Consider the following 21,017-nt stretch of genomic DNA (forward strand, 5'->3'; position numbering starts at 1 on the left):
GTACAGAAAAAGGTTTCGAATAGCTGTTAAATTCTCAAATGATATCTTTCGATGTATTATTAGTCTTTGTACATAACTAACATACTGTGTGTTGAATTTAAAACAGCACCACTCTGCCATCTGGTGGTCAATAATATTATCGTATTACAAAACTCAGATCTCTAAAACATTGACATTAGAAAGAGGCTCCACAGCACAAAGCGTACACCTTCAATAAATAACAAGATAAATAATCTTTATTATTTCCATGTCTTTTTCATATATATAAAATTATGTATGCACAATCAATATTACCAATGCAATGCAGAAATTTCCATGCTCAGTAGTGGGTACAAGGCTCCAGAAGCTGCTCAATAGAAGCTGTGCACAGAAAAACAAGGTTACCTTGGAAAACTTGACAATTGATCAGTAAGCACATAGACACCTATATGATGCTTTTAGCAGATCAGAAGGTCCAAAAGGAAAATCTAAACAAAACCAAACCAAAACAAAGAAGTAGCTCAGAACTGTCACCATTTACAGCAGAACATCTGGTGTGTTAATAATTAGCCAGAATCAACCAATGAATAAAATCTGAATAAATTAGATGATGTTACATTCCATCTGACAAACACAAACACGGATGCACGATTACAATCCCGGGCCTCTGGAGCCGCTGCACCCACCCCCCCGAGCCCTTCAGAATTTACACACGTTAAAAACTTCATTACCCAGCATTGAACATTGGCCTGTGTAAACCGGAATCTAATCTCAAATCAGCCCCTGCTCAGGCCTCCTGATCTCCACACACATCTTCCTGAAGTGGTTCTTTACATTTAACTCTGTATCTCGGTTGCGCTGCTTGAGCTTATTTGAGATGTACCAATTGATCTGAAATACAAATCAATTCTTTTTCTGAAGTGAAGGTGAAGTGAACAGGAGCTGAATGGATTTAGGGGGAAAATTAAATAAAATCTGTATCTATTTTCAAACCCTCAAAAAAAAAATAATCCTCAAATATTATTAGCATGATTCTTAACTTTATTTTACAACATTTCAAGCACAAAATAAGTAAGTAAAAGATCTCCATCAACCTTTAAAAGCAAACTATTAATAAGCAAAATCTGCTATAAACAAACAGGACAAGATCCCCTGATGCCACATCCTTGAAAAGGAAAAAAAAAATTCATTCCTTTCTTTCGTTGCTGCTGGTAAGTTAAGTTTATCTAAAAAATAATAATAATAAACAAAAAACCCAACTTAAATATTACATACTGTATAGGTTATTAATTACAGTAACAAGGTTCCATGCAATCTTTTTTTTCTCCTGTACAGATGGAAAGAGATCAGTAGTAATTATCAAGGCCGCACAAGCCCACGGTTTCTGTTGCTTGGACTGCCAGTGGTTTGTGTAGCCACAGTGTGGGAACGAGGCCTTATTGCCGTTATGTCAGTGCGTTGGAGTTCTACGATCCGATTATTCCGAATCGAACAGACGTACAACGCAAATCAAACCCCCCCTTAGATGATGGCCGATTATTCTTGTTTTTCTGCCGCGGCAGTTGCGAACCGCAATGATCGTCGTTATATTACACACAGAGCTAAAAAAAAGACTGCTGCCGTGAAGACGCTGTTAGGAAATGACCGCCGACACACTGTAGGCTTTACGGTTCACATAAGCACATCTGTCACAATGAGAAGTGCATCAAGATTTTGACAGATATTACATTACATCTCCCAATATCTATATTATCAAGGTCAACATAGTGGCACATAGGCAATGGAAGTAGCTGCTCGGCTAAATCCCTGCACACGCACGCGCGCGCACACACACACTGGCCCATAATCAACAGATAATGAGAGCATTACACCTTGAACATCATAATGGACAAGCTAAATAAACCACCTGGGTTCTTCAGTCAAATACATTATTATTATTATTACTGATATTCGTTCTAATAAAAAAATAAAAAATAATAACACACAGCTACGCCGGAGAAGCAGTCAGAAGGGTAAAAGACTCTTAAGCAATGAAATGAATTTTGAAAAAAACAAGAAAAAAAACAGGTAACGAGCCGAAGCAAACCGTTTTAGAATTAAAATACAAATAAAAGCAATTTCGCATCCAAAAGGAAGTGAGCATACATTCATAAGACAGCTTGCTCTGTGATATTGTGTGTTTTTCTCTCTCTCTCTTTGTGCGTGCATATGTGTGTGTGTGTGTGTGTGTGTGTGTGTGCGCGTGTGCGCATGCGTTTTTAAAGCAAAAAGGCACCCTCTCCTCCTGATCACGTGTGTATCCGTATCCAAGCGTAAAAGGCTTCAGTTTATGCATGCCGAGGCTTCTTGCAGATTCTATTTTGCACAAAGCTGCGCTGGGTTCTGAAAAACGCCTTGGCACCTCGACATCCTTTCTCTCACTCGCTAAACAGGAATCCAAGTAAACGATCGTTTTCTTTGGAAATGGGTTTGCTAGCAGCTCGTGGTGACTAGTGTTCCTGTGAAATTAAACAAAGGATCAAAGGTGAAACGAGAGAAGGAACCTGTTAGGGAACCTGTTCGCGTCGGGGCAGAACGGAGAGCCGTGGGAAGCGGTTAAACGACCCCTCTGCGGGTTTCCCGAGAAAACACAGGTGATAGGTCTATCAGGATATTTCAAGGTTAGTTTAAAAAAAAAAAAACAAACACAAAAAACGGAAGTGCTCGTGTGTAAACATCACCAGCCGAGGGCTGTAGAGTTCCTGCAGCCGATCGTCTGTAAAATGCTGGAAAAGCAGAAAGAAGGGAGTCTTTATCTAAAAAGCTGCAGAACAGTTTTGAGGCAAGGTGCATTCCCACTTAAAATGTTTACAGATGCAAGGATGCTCTCAGGGTTCTAGAAACGTTTAGAGCATCTCCAATGGAGAAAACTATTTCAGGAAGCCATGATTTAGGTCATTTTTGGACTTTTGAGGTGGGGCTTTGCCATCCCGGATGCTACTTATTGGTCAATTGCAAATAGACTTTAAATACGTTTTTATACATAATCACTTGGGCTAATTTTATATCCAAAATGGCACAAAACTGGCAAATATCCGATGACAAAAAAATTAGTTTGAACGCTGCACGAATTGTTCATATTCACCCTATAATAGCAGATCAAAAAGAAACAGTGAGGCTTCAGTAAGGCGGGAGTTTAACCTTGGTGAAAATGCACCTTAAACAAAAAAATGGACATGGTGGGAGACTGTAGGTGACTAGGCAATTAAACTGGCCTTGCATCTGTCCCTGTATACACGCACACACACACACACACACGTGCACGCACACACTCACTCGGACACATGGAGCTATACAGATGGCTTTTCTCTTCCTGCCCATCCCACGGCCCAGTGATGGAATGAACAGTCCGTCTGCGACTTGAACGTGATCCAAAAATCTTACTTTCACACGCAAGACACAACAAGACCTTTAAACTCTGACCTTTTTTTGATTCTGCTGTAACTGTTCTAGCTCCAGTTATTGCACTAAAATCTACTGCAACCTACTGCATGGAAGCCAAGAAGCCAAATAAAGCAGAGTTCCTAATGAACTTTATCACGCAATATTGTGTTATGAAGGCCATGCTTGTGCTGTTACACAACACACACACACACACACACACACACACACACACACACACACACACTTGGACACATTCGCACTCGGACACACTCAGCCCAGATAGATTTAGTGGTGACCAGGCCTGCAGGTAGGATGATGTAGAGAAGAGAGGCAGACGGGAGTGTGTGTGTGCTGCCTGATATATCATAAAAGGGGAATAGGGAAAAAAGCGAGTGGATGTGCGTGAGTCCGAGTGTGTGTGTGCTGGAGCCGTCCTAGAATTTCAGCTGCCGACTTTTCCTGTATCTCGCCTCCTCTTCACCTAGAACAAACAGAAGAGAAACACTGTTTAAATATGCGGTGAGGGAACGTTACACAAACAGCAAGAGAGTGTGAGAGAGACACACACAACAGAGAGAGAGAGAGAGAGAGAGAGAGAGAGAGAGAGAGAGAGAGAGAGAGAGATTGTGTGGGTGGGTGTTTTGGAGGACAACAAAACAAACTGACAGTAAATAGGAAATTGCATGCATATATATATATATATATATATATATATATATATATATATATATATATATATATATATATATATATATATATATATATATATGTATATATACACAGTGGAACCCGGTTATCTCGCCCTCGGTTATCTCGACAACCCTATTAAGTCGACGTTTTTGAAGTGGAACCGCCAAATTCTCGCTTTGTCTAAGCATTTTTTATCGGTTATGTTGACTTTTTTTATGTCGCTGAACCCTGATATCTCGAGCACAAGGGGGGAAAATTTGCCATTTAACGTCGGTTATCTCGGTGCAGCCGCAGAAGAACTCGCGGAAGTGGCGGAAAAATCAAGCCTTACAGCTGCTACAGGTGTTGTATTGTATACTGGTGAATCTCTGCTGTTAGTTAGTGCACATATGCCTTTTGTTGTTAAATGTTATATGATGAACGGGAGGCGAAAGCCGCGCTTGGCGGCGCGGAACGTGGGATGACCAGCAAAAGCATAGAATGAACACTGGCAGGATCGGGGGGGATCCGAGGTGCGCTTTGGGAAGAAAAGCGCAGCCGTTGAGAGAATGCCAGTGGGAAGGCACGTACCGGGTTACGCATGCGCGATAACAACGACTGCCGTGAACCAACATATACCAACAATAACGGACAGTGAGAGTGTGGAAGTTTAAATAGGAGCTGGTGATGATGCTAAACGAGCACCATATGTGTGCGATTGAAGCGGAGCTTCAGAGAAAGCGGCCGAGAAAGCACCTGACAAGCTGAAGGGGGCCGAAGGGGGCGTGGCAGGTGGATTCCTGACAGATAAACATGTACTGTATGTATTTTTATAGCATGACTTCATCAAACAAATCGCGGCAACGCTGTTGTGTAAAAAACCCCTTCAAAAACACGTGCATGCACATTCTCATTTATTAACGCACATCATGTACATAAAGAAATTTTAAGCACGTTAATATACTGCCACCATTTTGATTTTCGTTTATCTCGATTATCGGTTACCTCGATGCTTTTTGGCGACCCCCTAGGACATCGACATAACCGGGTTCCACTGTGTGTATATATATATATATATATATATATATATATATATATATATATATATATATATATATATATATATCTCAATTGATTCGATTACAAAAATGCTTTGTTTGGTCCATTTACACACAGAGTTGTTTCCCCACGGACCATTATTCCTGACGCACCACCCACTAAACTCTAAGCGGTAACACTAAGCGCTCTGGACAGGTAAACACTATGGAAGCCCGTTTCCACCACATTATACAAAAAGTTTTGTTTCGGCAACTCCGAGTTTTATTTTTCCAGACAATCGGGCAGCGTCACCTCTCTGTAGTGCCAGAAAGTTTTACACATTAAAACATTTAAATGAAATGGGCAACAATCAGTAGGATCACATGGTATCAAACTGAGCCACGGCTCCCTGGAGAGAACTCTGTCTATTGATCAGCTCTGGAGGAGACGGAACGAGCCTCGTTCATACGCCAACAGCTTCAAACTTCAGACCGAAAACATGGGTACCGGTGGATGCACCGGAAATGTTGGATGTTTACAAATAAAGTCGGAACTGCGAAAAAAATAAAGTTGGAATTGGAACAAAATTTCTTTGGCTTCCAAACGGCAACCCAGAAGACAATGCAGAATGAAAAACTGAGAAACGGTAAGAAAACGGCGAGAGGCGAGGAGACGTTTCATAGAAAACGACAGTTTCCAAAGTTTACGATCTTTTCAAAAGAAAGCATAAAGAAAACACCTTCCAGTGCGTTTTTTTAATTTATTATTTTATTTTATTTATAAATTTGTATTGCCATTTTTAATGTAATATTGCAGTTAAATGGGTTTAGTTTTCACAGATATCCTTGTATGCAATTTCAGCAATAAAAACGTTAATTTTTAAAAAAAAAAGGAAACTAATGACTAACGAATTATTTTGAGAGACCTGTCTTATTTACTCTTTTACATTTAGTATCGCTCTTTAATTAAGAAAAAGGACTTTATCAGATAACTTGATTAATCGATTAACATTCTACCGATTATTCCAATCACTAAAATAATGAATAGCTGCAGCCCTAATAGAAACTCAAGAATCAAAAGTACAATTTTACATAAAGGAACAGCATAATCAAGCACTTGAGGTGGTTAAAACGATAAATTCTTTGTTAGCCAGTACTACGTTTACCATAAAAAGCTTGCTATTCCGAAGAGATACAGCATGATTACAGACTCGAATACACTTGACTTGCTTTGAGAAGTAAATACAAATGGTTTCGCCAATCTGTCTTAATGAGTGGATTTTTAGGTGCATCTAAAAACTTAATGGTAAGTTACAATTATTAGTAACTTTTCTTTAATTGCTGAGGATGAAGTTCCCTGAGGTTACTGTGGAAGGTGAGAATAAAATATTCTGAAGATGGATTTGGACTATAATTAATATAAACAGTTTGATTCTAAGGCGTAAGACTGAAATTGCCATGAACAGTTTTGCATTCAAGCTTCCAACAGTGAACTATTGGCTCACTAATGATGGAACTATAATGAATGGACATTTGGTGGAATCTGGTTCTTCTCAAGGTTTTTTCCTTATACCAACCTTTTTCCTTTCCACATTCACCACTGGCTCGCTCATTAGGGATAAACTTTTTAGGGACTGATTTATGACACTAAGATTCATATGTGCAATCTATTAAATTCTGTGAAGCTGCTTTTTAGGACATTTAGGAATCATTGTGAATCATGGATGAATCGCACTGAAATATCATTTTGGTGTGTGCACAGTTCTCACAACTTTTAACATAAATGAACACTGACATTTTCATTAAACACAGTCATAAAACCAAAACACACATGCATTACTTCATTAGTCCTTGTAATTTGACTTTTTGAATGAATGAACTGTCTTGGGTTTTATTCTTTTGTGATTTTTGTCTACAGGAAATTCGTCTCAACAGATAAATTGTAATTTATATGAAGTAGAGACTTCAAGTTATTCACGTTTCTACAACACGCCCGTGCTAAAGAAATCTTAAATCGAAAATATTTGTCAACAGCGAAGACTTTCAATTTACCATTAGATCATTTGACTTTAGAAGAAAAGCACAAATAAATCCAAACGTAGGCACAATTTTGTTAATAAATCAGAACATGTCGATTACACGCTCTTCATTTTCCATCTTGTGCCTTGGCTTGAGCTAAATCAATTTCTGTAATCACTGGCCACTTTAATAGGAACATTTGAATGCCCTTCTGTAGCTCATGCGCTTATCTGATCAGCCAATCGTGATGCAGCAGCACAACACACAAACACTCAGTTCATATACAAGTTATATATAAGAATAAAGAAGAAAATATGATTTCAACGACTTTGATATTGGTATGGTTGTAGATGCCAGGTGGGTCTAAGGAATTTCAGATGCTGCATTGTCTTCTGGTATTGTCTAACATCAGTCTCAGTAACATTATTTGATTACCAGGGGGTAGTTTAAGGTGAAAGGAAGTCTATAGTAACTCAAATGAGCACTTCCAAACTCAGAAAAAAACATTCGGCACAACATGCCAACCTTCAAGCAAGTGGGCTACACTTTAGAAGAAAAACCAGATTGGACCAGTGCTGTTTGCTAATAACAGGAATCTGAGGCTACAGATTCACTTGGCCTGAACAGTAAAAATAAAATTGGACAAATGTTACTTGGTCCAGTTTCAGCTATCCAAATTTCTGTGAGAATGTGAGCACTATAGCCTCAGATTCCTGTTCTTGATTCATGTACGTAAAATCTGATATAGTCGTATGTTACTGTAGCCCATCTGTGTTGGACGTCTGAGACAAATTTACAGTGTGGTAATTTGAGATTTGACTGCAGACTTCCAGTCATCTCAAAGCAATCTGGCCAATATTTGATCTGAAAATCCCAGGAGCTCAGCACCTTCTGAAATAAACATACCATCTCTCCTAGTGCCAACAACCAATGCGTCACTAAGATCACATTTTTACTCCCATTCTTCATTTAATAATGTGGCCAGTGAGTATATATAACAATTCAAAATACATGATCTTTAACTTGCTGTTATACTGTAAAATGACCATAAACCACCGATTGTCAGAAGATTACACATATTGTCTGGGCATCTACGGTACCTTCTAAATGGTGTCGGGAGAAGTACTTGAGTGCCTCATCCAAAAGCATGACAGGGAAGGAGATCTTGAGGACCACAATCCACTGGGAGCAGCAGAGAGGAGTGACCTGAAATATCAACTGAGGGAGAGAGGGAGAGAAGGACAGAGCAGGAAAGGATTTTAATAGGACAGCAGGCTAAATTAGAACAAGAGCAGCAATCTGGGGTAGTTTCTACCGCAATCCCTTTACATGTAAGAAAGACAAGGTGACCGAATGAACACACTTACTGGTAGCGGCTCCACATACAGTATAAGGAAATGGAGAGACAGGGAGAGCAAAATGGCTCCCAAAAGCCAGATATTAACCCATGGAGGCATCCTCAGCAGAGACTGGTTTTCTGAGAGACTAAAAGAAGGCATACACATAAACTAGTGTGTTGTAGGTCCAAATAAATATTGGAATAAATGTAATTAAAATCGGTTCATGTAATTCTCTGCTCCCAAGTTTCCTTACCTGTTCAGTGCATTGAACATCTCTATAGTGACGAGCACAGAGAGGGCCATTGTGGTGGGATAGCGTGACTCAAATACTTCACAGCTGATGCCCTCGAACATGGGATTTTCCTCAGTACACTGCATGAAGTGGCGCTGCACAGAAACACAAGAAACACAATAAAGCCACATTAACACCAGATGCTAACTCAATTAATTGGGAGCCATTTTGTCTGCAAATATCTATACCAGTAGTTTTTCCATGTTGTATTGGCTGAGAAAATCCACTGTTATTGTTACAGAATGAAAGCGGCCTCTAGAGGCGAATCACTGACACCACATGCTGTTTGTTATTTTTTTATTATTATTATTATTAAATTCGGATGCAACAGTTTTTTATGTGGAGTGTTAATTTTTTTGTTTCTGTTTGAATGCACACATAATATATTTATATTTATTTAGCACATTTTAATGATTTAATACTGTTACTGTTTTTTGGATAAAGTTCTTATTTCACAGTGTTTTATTTTTTTAATACAATATCCATAAAAAACCTATTGGTTGATTAATCGGTTAGCGGCAAGTATGATACAACTTAGCTATCGGTAAAATCCACTGTCGGTCAACCATCTAATTTGTCCCATCTTGGCCATCGACTGTGAGTGGCCTCATTTCCCAATACAAACATGCCCATTAATATAGTCCCACCCCTGACACTTGATTCACAGCTTTGCAAGTCATTGGAAATTCAAATGTAAATAGATTTGCGTTTCCGTTTGAGTTTTGGCAGGCTTTATACAAGACGTGAAGAAAGTAAAAAAGCAGACGTGGTAATTAATATTGCTATTCCAATATGACACGGTCATAATTTGTAAGACACAGGAAATACAGTTACAACTGAGCAGTTGAGGGTTAGGGGCCTTGCTTAAGGGCCCAGGGGTGGTAGCTTTGGGGATCTGGGATTTGAGCTCATGAAATTCTGATCCAGAGTCCAGAGTTCCTATCCAGCGTTAACCACTGAGCTACCAGCTCCCAATTTAATGAAAATTCTTTGATTATTTTGTTTATCAAAGTTTATCAAAGGAACTCACCAGCTGTTGAAAAGACACCTGTGGGCCGTTTTCATCATACATATACCACCAGGTGGCAGCACTAACTGTTCCCAATCCCACGTACCCTGAACACAAACACAAGAAAATTATAAACACAGGAGCAAGTCTTTTTCATCAAATGAGCAAAAATGACAACTAGCAAAATACGCAGGACTAATAAGATCTGCATGTCTTACAGAAGTTCCACAGCAAAAAAAGGTGATCAGAACAATTTAAACATGACAATAGTTGATTAACATAATGACAAATTGAGCACACCAGCATTGTGCAAACTATTTTTCAATCACAGCAAATACAATAATGTTTTACTCTTTCATTAAACCGTGGCCACGGTTTTATATTTCACAGCCACAAACAAAGTGTCCATGGATTATAATGTTGTGTAACCTAATATTTAGCAAATCTAATTATTTGCTAAATATTTGGTCTAATAAAGTCTACTTATGTTATGAATTAGCTGAAAGCACATGTCTAACCCTGGCCTTTAATAAATTAATCAATACATCAAAGACAAACAAAAAAATGAAAAGAAAATGAGAAAAAAAAATAAAAGAAAAGAAAGAATAGAAAAGAAAAGCAAAAAAAAAAAAAAGAAAGGAGAAAAAAGAAAAAAGAAGAGAAGTGATAGTGAGAAATGCAAGGAATTTCTTGGCTTTAATATGTTATTTGTTGCCAGACACTAACAGCTAAATGATCAAGTGCAATATTCACTAGCCAGTTCACTATTTACAAGAGTATATCAGTGTGCCACAATATCCCTCACCTCCGATGGCAAGGTATCTGAAGAAGAGCCAGCCAGAGATCAGTGGCTCTTTAGGGTTGCGAGGAGGCTTCACCATGATGTCCAGGTCAGGGGGGTTAAAGCCCAACGCTGTGGCAGGCAGACCGTCTGTTACCAGATTCACCCACAACAGCTGCACAGGGATCAGAGCCTCAGGAAGACCCAAGATGGCAGTCAGGAAGATGCTAAAAGGGAACAGAGAGATGATGGTGTGTGAATGTAAGGAAAATAGATTTACTGTGCTTAATGTACGTATGAGGTGGTATCAAAAAATTTCGAGACTAGCACGCCACAGATCCAGTCACTTTTGCCAAAATGTCCTCCCTCAGATGCCTTAAAACCTTTAAAACTCGCGATTGACTGGCCCCTGGAGACCAATTCTCTAAGCACAGATTTGCCCCGTTCCATGCAGAATTTGATGTTTGTCCCTTTGTTCTAACTTGCTGGTCATGATGAAATCGCATATGTGAAAACACACACTGTCAGAATAGCACCAGTTGCATGGCTTCTTAAGTACACCGGACGATGTCTTTTGGCACACTGACTTATGAAGGTCGGTGCTCCCTGTGACTGTGCGTGCAGCCTTGTGCTGCCATCTGTTGGCGTATTACAAAACTACTCTTGAAACTCTTTGATACCACCTCTTTTGTATAAAGTTTTATGTGTGGTATTGTGTTTTTCTGAGAAATGCAAAAATAAATGCATTTATCGATAACTATTAAATAATCATCTGTCTATTTGTGGAAATATCTTACACAGTAAAAACGTCTCTATGCTGCAAACCTACAGAAATTATGATTGTGCTTCTGCTGTGTCTGAAATAATTTACATGCAACAGTGTTCGATTCATTTACTGTGAAGTGGTCAGGGTGGAAAGACTCACCAGACGACCTCTCCTACGTTCGAGGAGATAAGGTAGCGGATGAACTGCTTCATGTTGTTGTAAATGGCTCGACCCTCCTCCACAGCAGCCACAATGGTTGAAAAATTGTCGTCGGAGAGCACCATTTCGGAGGCAGACTTGGCCACGGCCGTGCCTGAGCCCATGGCAATGCCAATTTCAGCCTTCTTAAGAGCGGGGGCGTCGTTCACACCGTCGCCAGTCTGAGAAAGATAGAGCAAGTCAGTAGGAGGAGGAGCAGGAGGTTAATTATGGGTTAATCACTCTGTGATTCTAACATTTTCAATATGCAGATATGATCCTGATCCCGATCTAACCCTGGGTAGAGTCATTAATGTTTTTTTCCCCCAGTGAAATGTGCTAAAGTGCTATATCCAATCAAAGCCGAGATGTTGTGTTTGTCATTACAACGAAATCCTAAATCCATGTTAGTCTTTTCAACAGCTACTCTTCAACATGATTCTATAATACGGCTCTTCTCTGAATAATTAGAACTGTATATAATTGTAAATTCATAGCATGTCCTAGATTATATTCGACATATCAACAGTATCTTTTACAGTATCTCACAAAAGTGAGTACACCCCTCTCATTTCAGCAACCATTTTATTCTATGTTCCTAAAGAGAAAAATACTACAGAAATGAAACTTGGATAAATGTTACAGTACTCAATGTGTAGCTTGTATAACAGTACAGATTTATAACTCGACACACAGCCAATAACATACATACAAACCATGGCCACTGTACTGTAACTTGGTTTCAGGGTGTTACTGATCTTCTTATAGCCTGGGGCACCTTTGTGTAGAGCAACAAATCAAATTCTCAAATCCTCAGAGAGTCTTTACCATGAGGTGCCATGTTCAACATCCAGTCAGTCTGAGAGAATTGTACTCAAAGCATCACATTTAAACTGCTCTAATACAAGATACACATATTTGTATGGTCCAGTCAACGCATTCCTGCCCCCCGCCCCCATATATAATCTTAGTGTACTTGCTCTACAGCTTTTTACACTGCGTAAAACCCTTTATATTTATTTGTTGCCGTTGTTCAACAGCTTCTGCATATTTCTCACTGCCAAAGCCTTTATATGTATTTGCTGTACATATATTTACACATATTCTGCACCTGACCCTGACAGTACTATTTGCACTTCTAGCAGATGGTAAACTACATTTTGTTTATGTGCAGCTGTACTATGCAATTGCAATATAATTCTTTCTTTCCTTCTTTTCACTTTCCTACTTACGTACGTACTTACTTACTCAGCTAATTCACTTGGTCACTGGTGATCCGTAACTGATTTGCTGCCAAATTATTGTAACTGCTTGCTATCAGATCAACAGTTCACACGCAATTCTATACTGTACAAGCTCTAACAGCTCTCAGTACAGCACACTGGCACAGGTGAAGTCTCTCTCTCACCATGGCTGTAATCTCATCAAAGGACTGCAGGTAAGCCACGATCTTGGACTTGTGCGCGGGCTCGACTCGAGCGAAGCAGCGTGCACGTTTCACGGCCTCCCGCTGTTCCTCGAGGGGGAGGTCGTCAAACTCACGGCCTGTATACGCCTTGCCCTCCACTTCCTCATTTTCCGAAAAGATCCCGATGCGCCTGCAGATGGCCACCGCCGTGCCCTTGTTGTCTCCCGTGATCATGATGACACGGATGCCGGCCTCACTGCACAGTTTTATGGAACCGATCACCTCTTTTCTAGGTGGGTCCAGCATGCCCACGCAGCCGACGAAGGTTAGGTTCGACTAGACGACCACACATATAGAACAAAAACTCAAAATCAAGCACTCATACAATATTTATTCATTCATTTATTTATTCATTTATTTATTACTATTCTTAAAAAAAAAATAAGATCTAAAACATTAATGCAACTTTAGTACATTCTATCAAAAAATTAAATAAAAAAGAAAAAGAAAAAGTAATGAAAGGCTTTATTTTATGCAGGTGTGAAATAACAGGAAAACACTTTTACAATTTCACACACACATGTACAAACACTTTCTCGTTCCCTTACCTCATACTCTGAGAACTTGGCAGAGTTCTCCAGGTCCATCTGCTCCTTGCGAATGGGTGTGTCCCGCGTGGCTAGTGCCAGACAGCGCAGTGTGTCCTTGCCACTACCCCACTCTCTGATCGTCGCCATAAGCCCTTCCTTCACAGGCACGGTCATCGGCACCTTCTCAGTGCCCACCCTTACATGTGTGCAACGCTCAATCACGCTCTCCGGAGCTCCCTACAAAAAAATAAATAAAAATTAAGACACAACTCCATGGTATGGAAGTACACCAGGTCATGTAAACGAAATAAATAAAATGCCTTAAAATGAATCCAAACATAGGAAGAATAAACGTTTGGTAAAATACAGTGTGAATGTTTTGGAACAAGACTGACCACTTCATTATATATTATAAGGAAATGGAGATCCTGAAGGCTGGTTAATATTTATGCACTGTAAATACCGTATAAAAACATATTACTGATTTTGAACTCCTTTATCGAAAATGAAAATATTACATACAATATTAAGCATTATTGCTTTGATGAGCACTTCAAAATTAGAGTTACTCAACCCGGAAGGTTGTAATACATATTATAAATAGTCTTTGCTCGTCTAATCGTCAGCACTGTGATATTGGTAACCTTGACTACATCCAGTGTATATTAGTGCCATCATATTGTAACTGCTTTAGTACAGCTTTTAATATTAACACATTAAATCAACAGGATTATTAGACAAAACTTTTACATACATCAAGCAATAGAGCAACATATCCTTTATTACTGTATATATATATATATATATATATATATATATATATATATATATATATATATATATATATATATATATATATAAATATAAATATAAATAAATAATTGTTTTTTTTTTGTACTGCACGCTAGAATACTGTGTTTAAACACATTTCAATTTTAAAATAAACTTTTAGAAACTTTTTTTTGTTAATACTGGAGAAAAGTCATGACTTTTGCTTGTTTACTTATTCATCAGTATTTCCCTAATTTTCTCCCCAATTCAGCTATTTGTGTTTGAACACTTACTGCCCAGCTCTCCTCTATTACACGACCAACAACATCCAGGAAGACAAAAAAAACCTGCTCTGAGAAAAGCACTGTCCTGCCATCTTCCTCATACATGAGCTCACAGATAACTATGACTAGTGCCAATGTAATTGACGGGGAAGAGCAGGGGATAAGGGATATACATCGTCCCTTTCACCAGAGGGACATTATTCTCCTGGACATTGATGGCTGAAGGAACACTTGGTTCTTGCATCACTGCAGGCTGATCCCCTGACTTATTGCTATCAGTACAATCTGGAGACGCTGAATGCAGTAAACAACATTGCGAGTGAGGTGGACCAGCTGGTTTGGAGTTGATTAGGGTTTGTACCTTAACAAACATCCTGCTCGGGGAGCCGGCTTTAGTGGGCGTGCAGTACACGGACATAGACTTCCTGTCCCGAGAAAACTCCAGGGTGAACTCCTTATTCATTAGCCTCCTGATTACCTGAGCAAGTCAAAAGAGTTGAAAGTTAAAAGAACAGTCACCTGTGTCTGTGTGTGTGTGTGTGTGTGTGTGTGTCTGTGTGTGTGTGTGTGTGTGTGTGTGTGTGTGTGTGTGGCTGCTGTCTTTCTCAGCTGTTCTTTAGGGGTGGTGTGCAGACGAGCTCGTTTGTGACCACCTGTCAACCCCAGGTGCTGAGGTTTTGGCACACACGCATACAGATGAAAAGAGCTGTCAATGACAGGCTCAATATCATCCTGCAGCAGTCTTATTAAACCTACATGGCTTAAACATGATGTAATGCTTGCTTGCTTACTGGGTAACATATGCAAAATATTCAACAACTGCAAAATAAATAAATAAATAAATAAATAATATTTGTATTTATTGAATCAATTAGCATTAAAATGCTTTAAATATATATTTTTAGTCCACTATCAATAACTTGCTATTTAAACCCAAGGAAACTGACTGATAAAGTTTTAACCACAAATATTTCATTTCTATTATAATATATAAATACACTATATGGACAAAAGTATCAGGACATCAAACTTTTCCAGCCATATCTCGTTCCCAAACTGTTGCCATGAAAACCAGGATATCTTAGGGTATGGTAGCATTAGATTTTACCTTCACGAGCTCCATGAAGATATGCTTTACATGGGCTGGAGTGAAAGATCTTGAGTGGCCTGCTATAGAGCTACTGAACACTGGGATTAACTGGCTCCTCATCCTACATCAATACCTGACTTTACTTTAAACACATTTCCAGAAAAAATAGAGGTTATTATAACAATAAATAGGAACTAAATGTGGAATAGGATGTTCAAAAAGCAGATAGACGTTTTATGGACAGGTGATCACAAACATTTGTATGTGTAAAAAAAAAAAAAAAAGAAGAAAAAGTTGGCCAAAAATATTTTTTGCACTTCAAACAGTGAAAAATAAAAGTTAAAGTTTTTTCTTTCACAAAGACCTCCAGATACAATCCCTTCTTTGGTTGCTAACCACTTTCTAATCATAAAACAGAGTTTCGTAATCTCACCGAGGTGGGTTTGTTTTATACAGTATATATCGCGTTCCGCCACTAGGGGGCGAGAACACCTAGCATGTTGCACTGACAGGTTTCTCATACGAGAGCAAATGATGACCTCATGCCAAAAGGTATACAAGAACTTACAGGAACTGTAAAGCTGCTTGACCCCCATACCTTTTTTTAGCCTACCAGATCCGGGAGTTGACGTCAGAATGGTTTACTTATGCCCTTAAAAAAGCGTCCATCCATCTCATGCTCTCAGTGCACTCAGAAAGCACTTTATAAGAACAACACAGGATGAAGGGGAAGCCTTTCTCTCCTGTCCGTGTGTGTCTCCGAGCCGGCAGGCAGAGTTCGGAGTTTAGCTAACCTCTTCATAAACTAGCCGGCTTGTCTAAATATTATGTTTTTCCTCGGGGAAAAGCATTTTTCTTGTTTCTTTTTTGGACAGGGGATGTACTCGGCCTTTGTTTGGAAAGGGACAGTGGAAAAAACAACAGTTTTAACGGTCAGTCACTCCTTCTCAGGAATGCGCTCTGTCGTTAACCCAAAAGAGAAAATTGTCGGAGAGAGTGTATTTAATAAGGGGAATAGATTGAAGGCCGATAAGGAACAATTTTCCTAACACGGTGCCTGAGGGTGCTTTCACACTATGTTTAGTAAATGGAAAGAAAATGTTATGGAAGATTTTTGGGTTTAGACCAAAACCGAGCAAGGTATTCCCCGTCCGCTTCTGACAGAAATCCATCTTGGTTTAAGTGCGGTTTAAGTGCTGAAGAGATTATCATGGTTCAGTTACAAAATCAAAGGTTATTCAACCCTGGATCGATTTATCTGGATTTGAAAGCCTTTGCACAAAGAAAGCAGTTTAAATTCTACCCAAGTGCATTTTAGACTGCAGCATTTTTCCGTAGATTCGAGTTAACAAGGAGTCGTGGACTGAGCCAAAGGATGGTGCTGTAGAGCTGCAGAAATGCAATGTGTTCAAAATATTTGACCTGACAAACAGCTTATATACAGCTTATTATTACTTCTATAATTATCTAGTCATTTACAGGAGTAATAAGATCCTAAACCACAAAGAAAATTTGAATTCTGCAGAAGGTTTTGACATTTTGGTTCTCGGTATAATCGGAAAAACTGTGGAAACAAAATATTCTTATTTACAGCTGAAACTCTTTCACTCACCCCGTTACAGATTCCTGCCCTCTCCACTTTGCTGATGTTGGACAAGTCGGTCTTGAAGACGTTCATCTTCTCCACCAGGGTGGTGAGCGCTGTTTCTGTGGCTTCACCCACCTTCTCGTAGACTCCTTTGGCCTGTCGGGGACACAGTGAACAGACACTTTGACATCCACACACTAGTCTCTAGGGATACCAGTGAGAACGCCAAGCCAAATTTCCACAGAAGGCATGAGAAAAAAAAACAAAAACAAAACAAAAAAAAAAACATCTAGATGAGAAAGCAGATGTCCTCGGATATCCTGGATGGAAACGAAACTTGAGGATAGGAAAATCGACGAGAGAGAAATGGAAGATGATGTAATCGTATGAGAGTTCTCAGTGGTTTTAGCGCTGATTCAGATGTGTTAAAGGGACTGGCTGATTTGAAATTGCTCTCTAATGCTGAAATGGGTATAATAATAATAATAATAATGGATATGGTAATAATTGAAATGGGAGCGAGTTGGATTACGACTGTGCCAGCACAGTGACAGTTCTCTCAAACACACGTCAAACCAAAGACAAGATGTTCTATTAAACTATACTATGATGTGAACCAGAGACTTATAATATAATAACATGCAGAGATTAACATTATGACATTATAACATCATGACTGGTGAAGTGAATAACACTGATTATCTCTTCATCGTGGCATCTGTAAGTGGGTGAGATATTATTAGGCAGCAAGTGAACATTTTGTCCTCAAAGTTGATGTGTTAGAAGCAGGAAAAATGGGCAAGGCTGTGTGCGAGTTCCTGTCCTTCTCTTCTCTTCTCTTCTGATCTGCGGGATTCATCCAGACGATCTGAATGAAGCCCTCTTCAACTGGACACCCACTCTGTGCAGCTGAGGATAGCACCACATCAACAGCCTTAAAAAAAATCCATGAAGTTACTGAGCAACCCAAGAACTTCGATTATGGATTTGGACTGTAATTAATATCAACAGTCTTCTACAGTGGCTCAGGATCCCAGGTTGCCTAAAAACCTTTCAGCACCTATCACTGAACAGCACACCTCAATAATGATTTAACTTTAATGAACAGACATTCGGTGCCACCCAGATGAGGATGAGGTTCCCTCTTGAGTCCTCTCAGGTTCCTTCCTTATATCAATCTCACATCTTTCCTTGATACAGTGTCCACTGGCGCGCTCATTAGGGATAAACGTACAATTATAAGGAACAAACTTATAGGTGCTTATTAGTGCAATCATTCAGGAATAAAAACTGAATGTTCATCGAATTTATATGAAATTCGTATTGTAATCGGCAGTGCATTATGAAATTGGTCCAAATGAGATAAAGGTCACAGCAAGGTCAAAGGTCTGAAATCGTTATTTCTTCCTTCTTGCATTCGCAATGGCTTTTCAAAGCACCAAAGTTATGTAACGAAGCCTATACTCAGTGGCTGAGGCATCCCCGAAGATGGCTTCAGTATATAGTAAGATTCTAAAGAGCTGACGCACACATCGTTACAAGACTCCTAGACTTCGCCTTAACTGCACTGTGTACGGGGCTTAAATACAGAACAGATACACTGTTGCATAACATGGTCAAGTTGATTCCATGGTGACAAAACGGAGATGAGATGCCAAACAGGCAAAACGAGCGTACAGCATGGCGCTCAGGGGCCAGCGCATGCAGCAAGTGGGTGTTTATGAGTGGGTGAAGTTCATAGATATTAGCACCTTGTCTATGTGGGATGGAGTCACTTTGCTTTGTAATGCATAGTGCTGTAGTTGACGTTCTTTCATCACAACTAACAGGGAGGGTTGTTTTTTTTTTTTCTCTCTTAAGACGATGAAATTATGAAGGACTGCTATATCTACATGATTATCAGACACACACCACACACACACACAACTGACCTCATTGTAGTCCAGAGAAGAGTCATTACACATGGAGCAGATTGTAGCCAGTTCAACAAGGCCATCATACTCTCCGCACTTTACAGGTTTATCAGCTTTCAGCCTGTGAAGCACAGAGACGGAAATACAGCATTAAATGCTAGTTTATCAATAAAAAGACCATTTTTAACATCTGAAATAATGATTTTAAATTCCAACTACAACATTCATTGATGTACAGTATATCAGAGACAAAATCCTGCTGATTTTGTGAGTTTCATTCATTATTTCCCCTAAAAAACAAAATGTTAATCATTTATAAATGTAATTTTTAAACTAGAAAACCTTCAATCCAACAACAGAAGGATTGTTCATGTGCAATTCACCAAGAAACGACTAAACAGAACTAAAGTCCAGTAACAAAAGACACCTTTTGGTCATACTAACATTTTTTCGTTTGAAAATGCCTGGAAATCACTCGTCAAATTCAATATTTTTTGTTTTTTTCTAAAAAGCCTAAGAACCGTGAAACAAATCTGCTTTTATAGAAAAAATTTTAATAAAATACATATACAAAAACTGAATTCTCTGACACTTAAAAAACACACAACACTACTGTGGAGAGATCATGAGTATAAATCCCAACATGCTACAGCCATACGTGGCCCAGAGTGAGAGAAAGCAAACTTGGCCATGCTCTCAAAGAGCTATCCAACATTTCATTGGTTATCAAACAGTAGCCAATGAAATGCATCTGTGAGTTTGTGCATGCTGAAATAAGCGTATAGCTCTGTTTCCCCTGATAGTGCATGAGCAAAGAAATCTACAGGAGCTGTTAAAGCCCAGCTCCCGTTTCCTGCACTGGTCAGTGCCCGTGTGTTTGGACACTTTGACCGCATGCAATAATAGCAAATGTTGATCATTTGGACTATAGACAAACATACATGAAATAACAAAAAAAAAAGATTATACGTGTATATATAAATTATGTGTGTATATATTTTTTTATTATTATTATTTATTTATGCAAATTGAATTGAATTCAGTTGCATTTAAATGATAAAAACCCTCATTTCTGGTCTTCTCTGCCTTACTAGAGCTTCATTAACAAATCATGTTATTATGAGCAGGTGTTCTGTATATTTGTTTATGTGTGTATGTGTGTGTGTGTGTATACATACACTTGTCCTTCTGGAGCATAGGTTGATCCCGTGATGGTGAACTCATGGAGGGAGCAGCTTTGGCTCTCTGCTTTATTCACCACAAACATCTGATACGAGAGAGAGAGAGAGAGAGAGAGAGAGAGAGAGAGAGAGAGAGAGAGAGAGAGAGAGAGAGAGAGAGAGAGAGGGAGAGAGAGGGAGAGAAGGTAAGAAAAAGCTATTAAACTCAATTGTGATCAATATGAAAATAATGAACTAATGAGTTCATGATGAACTATTCTAAATGAGAAATTGTCTCAATTATTAGTAAATTGTTCTTAACCCTATAATTAACTTTATTATTTATGTTTTGATTCCAGGAACAATATAAATCATATTAGGTTCATTATTATTTATTAGACACTATAGGGTGTTTATTCTTGAATCTTTCATCCTGAGCCAGTTACACTTGGTTTTTAATGCAGATCTGTAACTCTGTAAAATTACTATATTTCACTTTAACACAATTTTAACATTTGTAATTGAGGTTAATGGTGATTTCCAGACCCATAGTCTTTAAAATAATGCAACAAACTAATGTTCCCCATCATCGTTATCATCATCATCACGAACATGCCCCACTATAATTACTACTGCAAACATTTCTGGGAGAAAAAACAATTCCCCCATTCAACCAATTCAAAAGGAACAAGGAAGTGGA

The 21,017-nt window shown here is 38.9% G+C and overlaps 1 protein-coding gene across 1 annotated transcript in view; it reads right to left on the minus strand.

Annotated features, from left to right (window-relative positions):
• Positions 1-218: 218 nt before the first annotated feature.
• Positions 219-21,017, minus strand: part of atp2a3 (ATPase sarcoplasmic/endoplasmic reticulum Ca2+ transporting 3) — a 77,731-nt gene continuing 56,932 nt past the window's right edge. Inside the window, exons 9-21 of the mRNA XM_046838696.1 lie at positions 20,336-20,424; positions 19,176-19,278; positions 17,269-17,400; positions 14,928-15,044; positions 13,530-13,748; positions 12,922-13,257; positions 11,475-11,695; positions 10,574-10,776; positions 9,790-9,875; positions 8,721-8,854; positions 8,495-8,612; positions 8,228-8,345; positions 219-3,883 (exon numbers count right to left, since the gene is read on the minus strand). Coding sequence (XP_046694652.1) covers positions 3,837-3,883; positions 8,228-8,345; positions 8,495-8,612; positions 8,721-8,854; positions 9,790-9,875; positions 10,574-10,776; positions 11,475-11,695; positions 12,922-13,257; positions 13,530-13,748; positions 14,928-15,044; positions 17,269-17,400; positions 19,176-19,278; positions 20,336-20,424 — 1,923 coding nt within the window. The 3' untranslated portion in view covers positions 219-3,836. The remainder of the gene's footprint in view (positions 3,884-8,227; positions 8,346-8,494; positions 8,613-8,720; positions 8,855-9,789; positions 9,876-10,573; positions 10,777-11,474; positions 11,696-12,921; positions 13,258-13,529; positions 13,749-14,927; positions 15,045-17,268; positions 17,401-19,175; positions 19,279-20,335; positions 20,425-21,017) is intronic.

Source organism: Silurus meridionalis, chromosome 25, assembly GCF_014805685.1.
Source record: "Silurus meridionalis isolate SWU-2019-XX chromosome 25, ASM1480568v1, whole genome shotgun sequence".
Classification (NCBI taxonomy): domain Eukaryota; kingdom Metazoa; phylum Chordata; class Actinopteri; order Siluriformes; family Siluridae; genus Silurus; species Silurus meridionalis.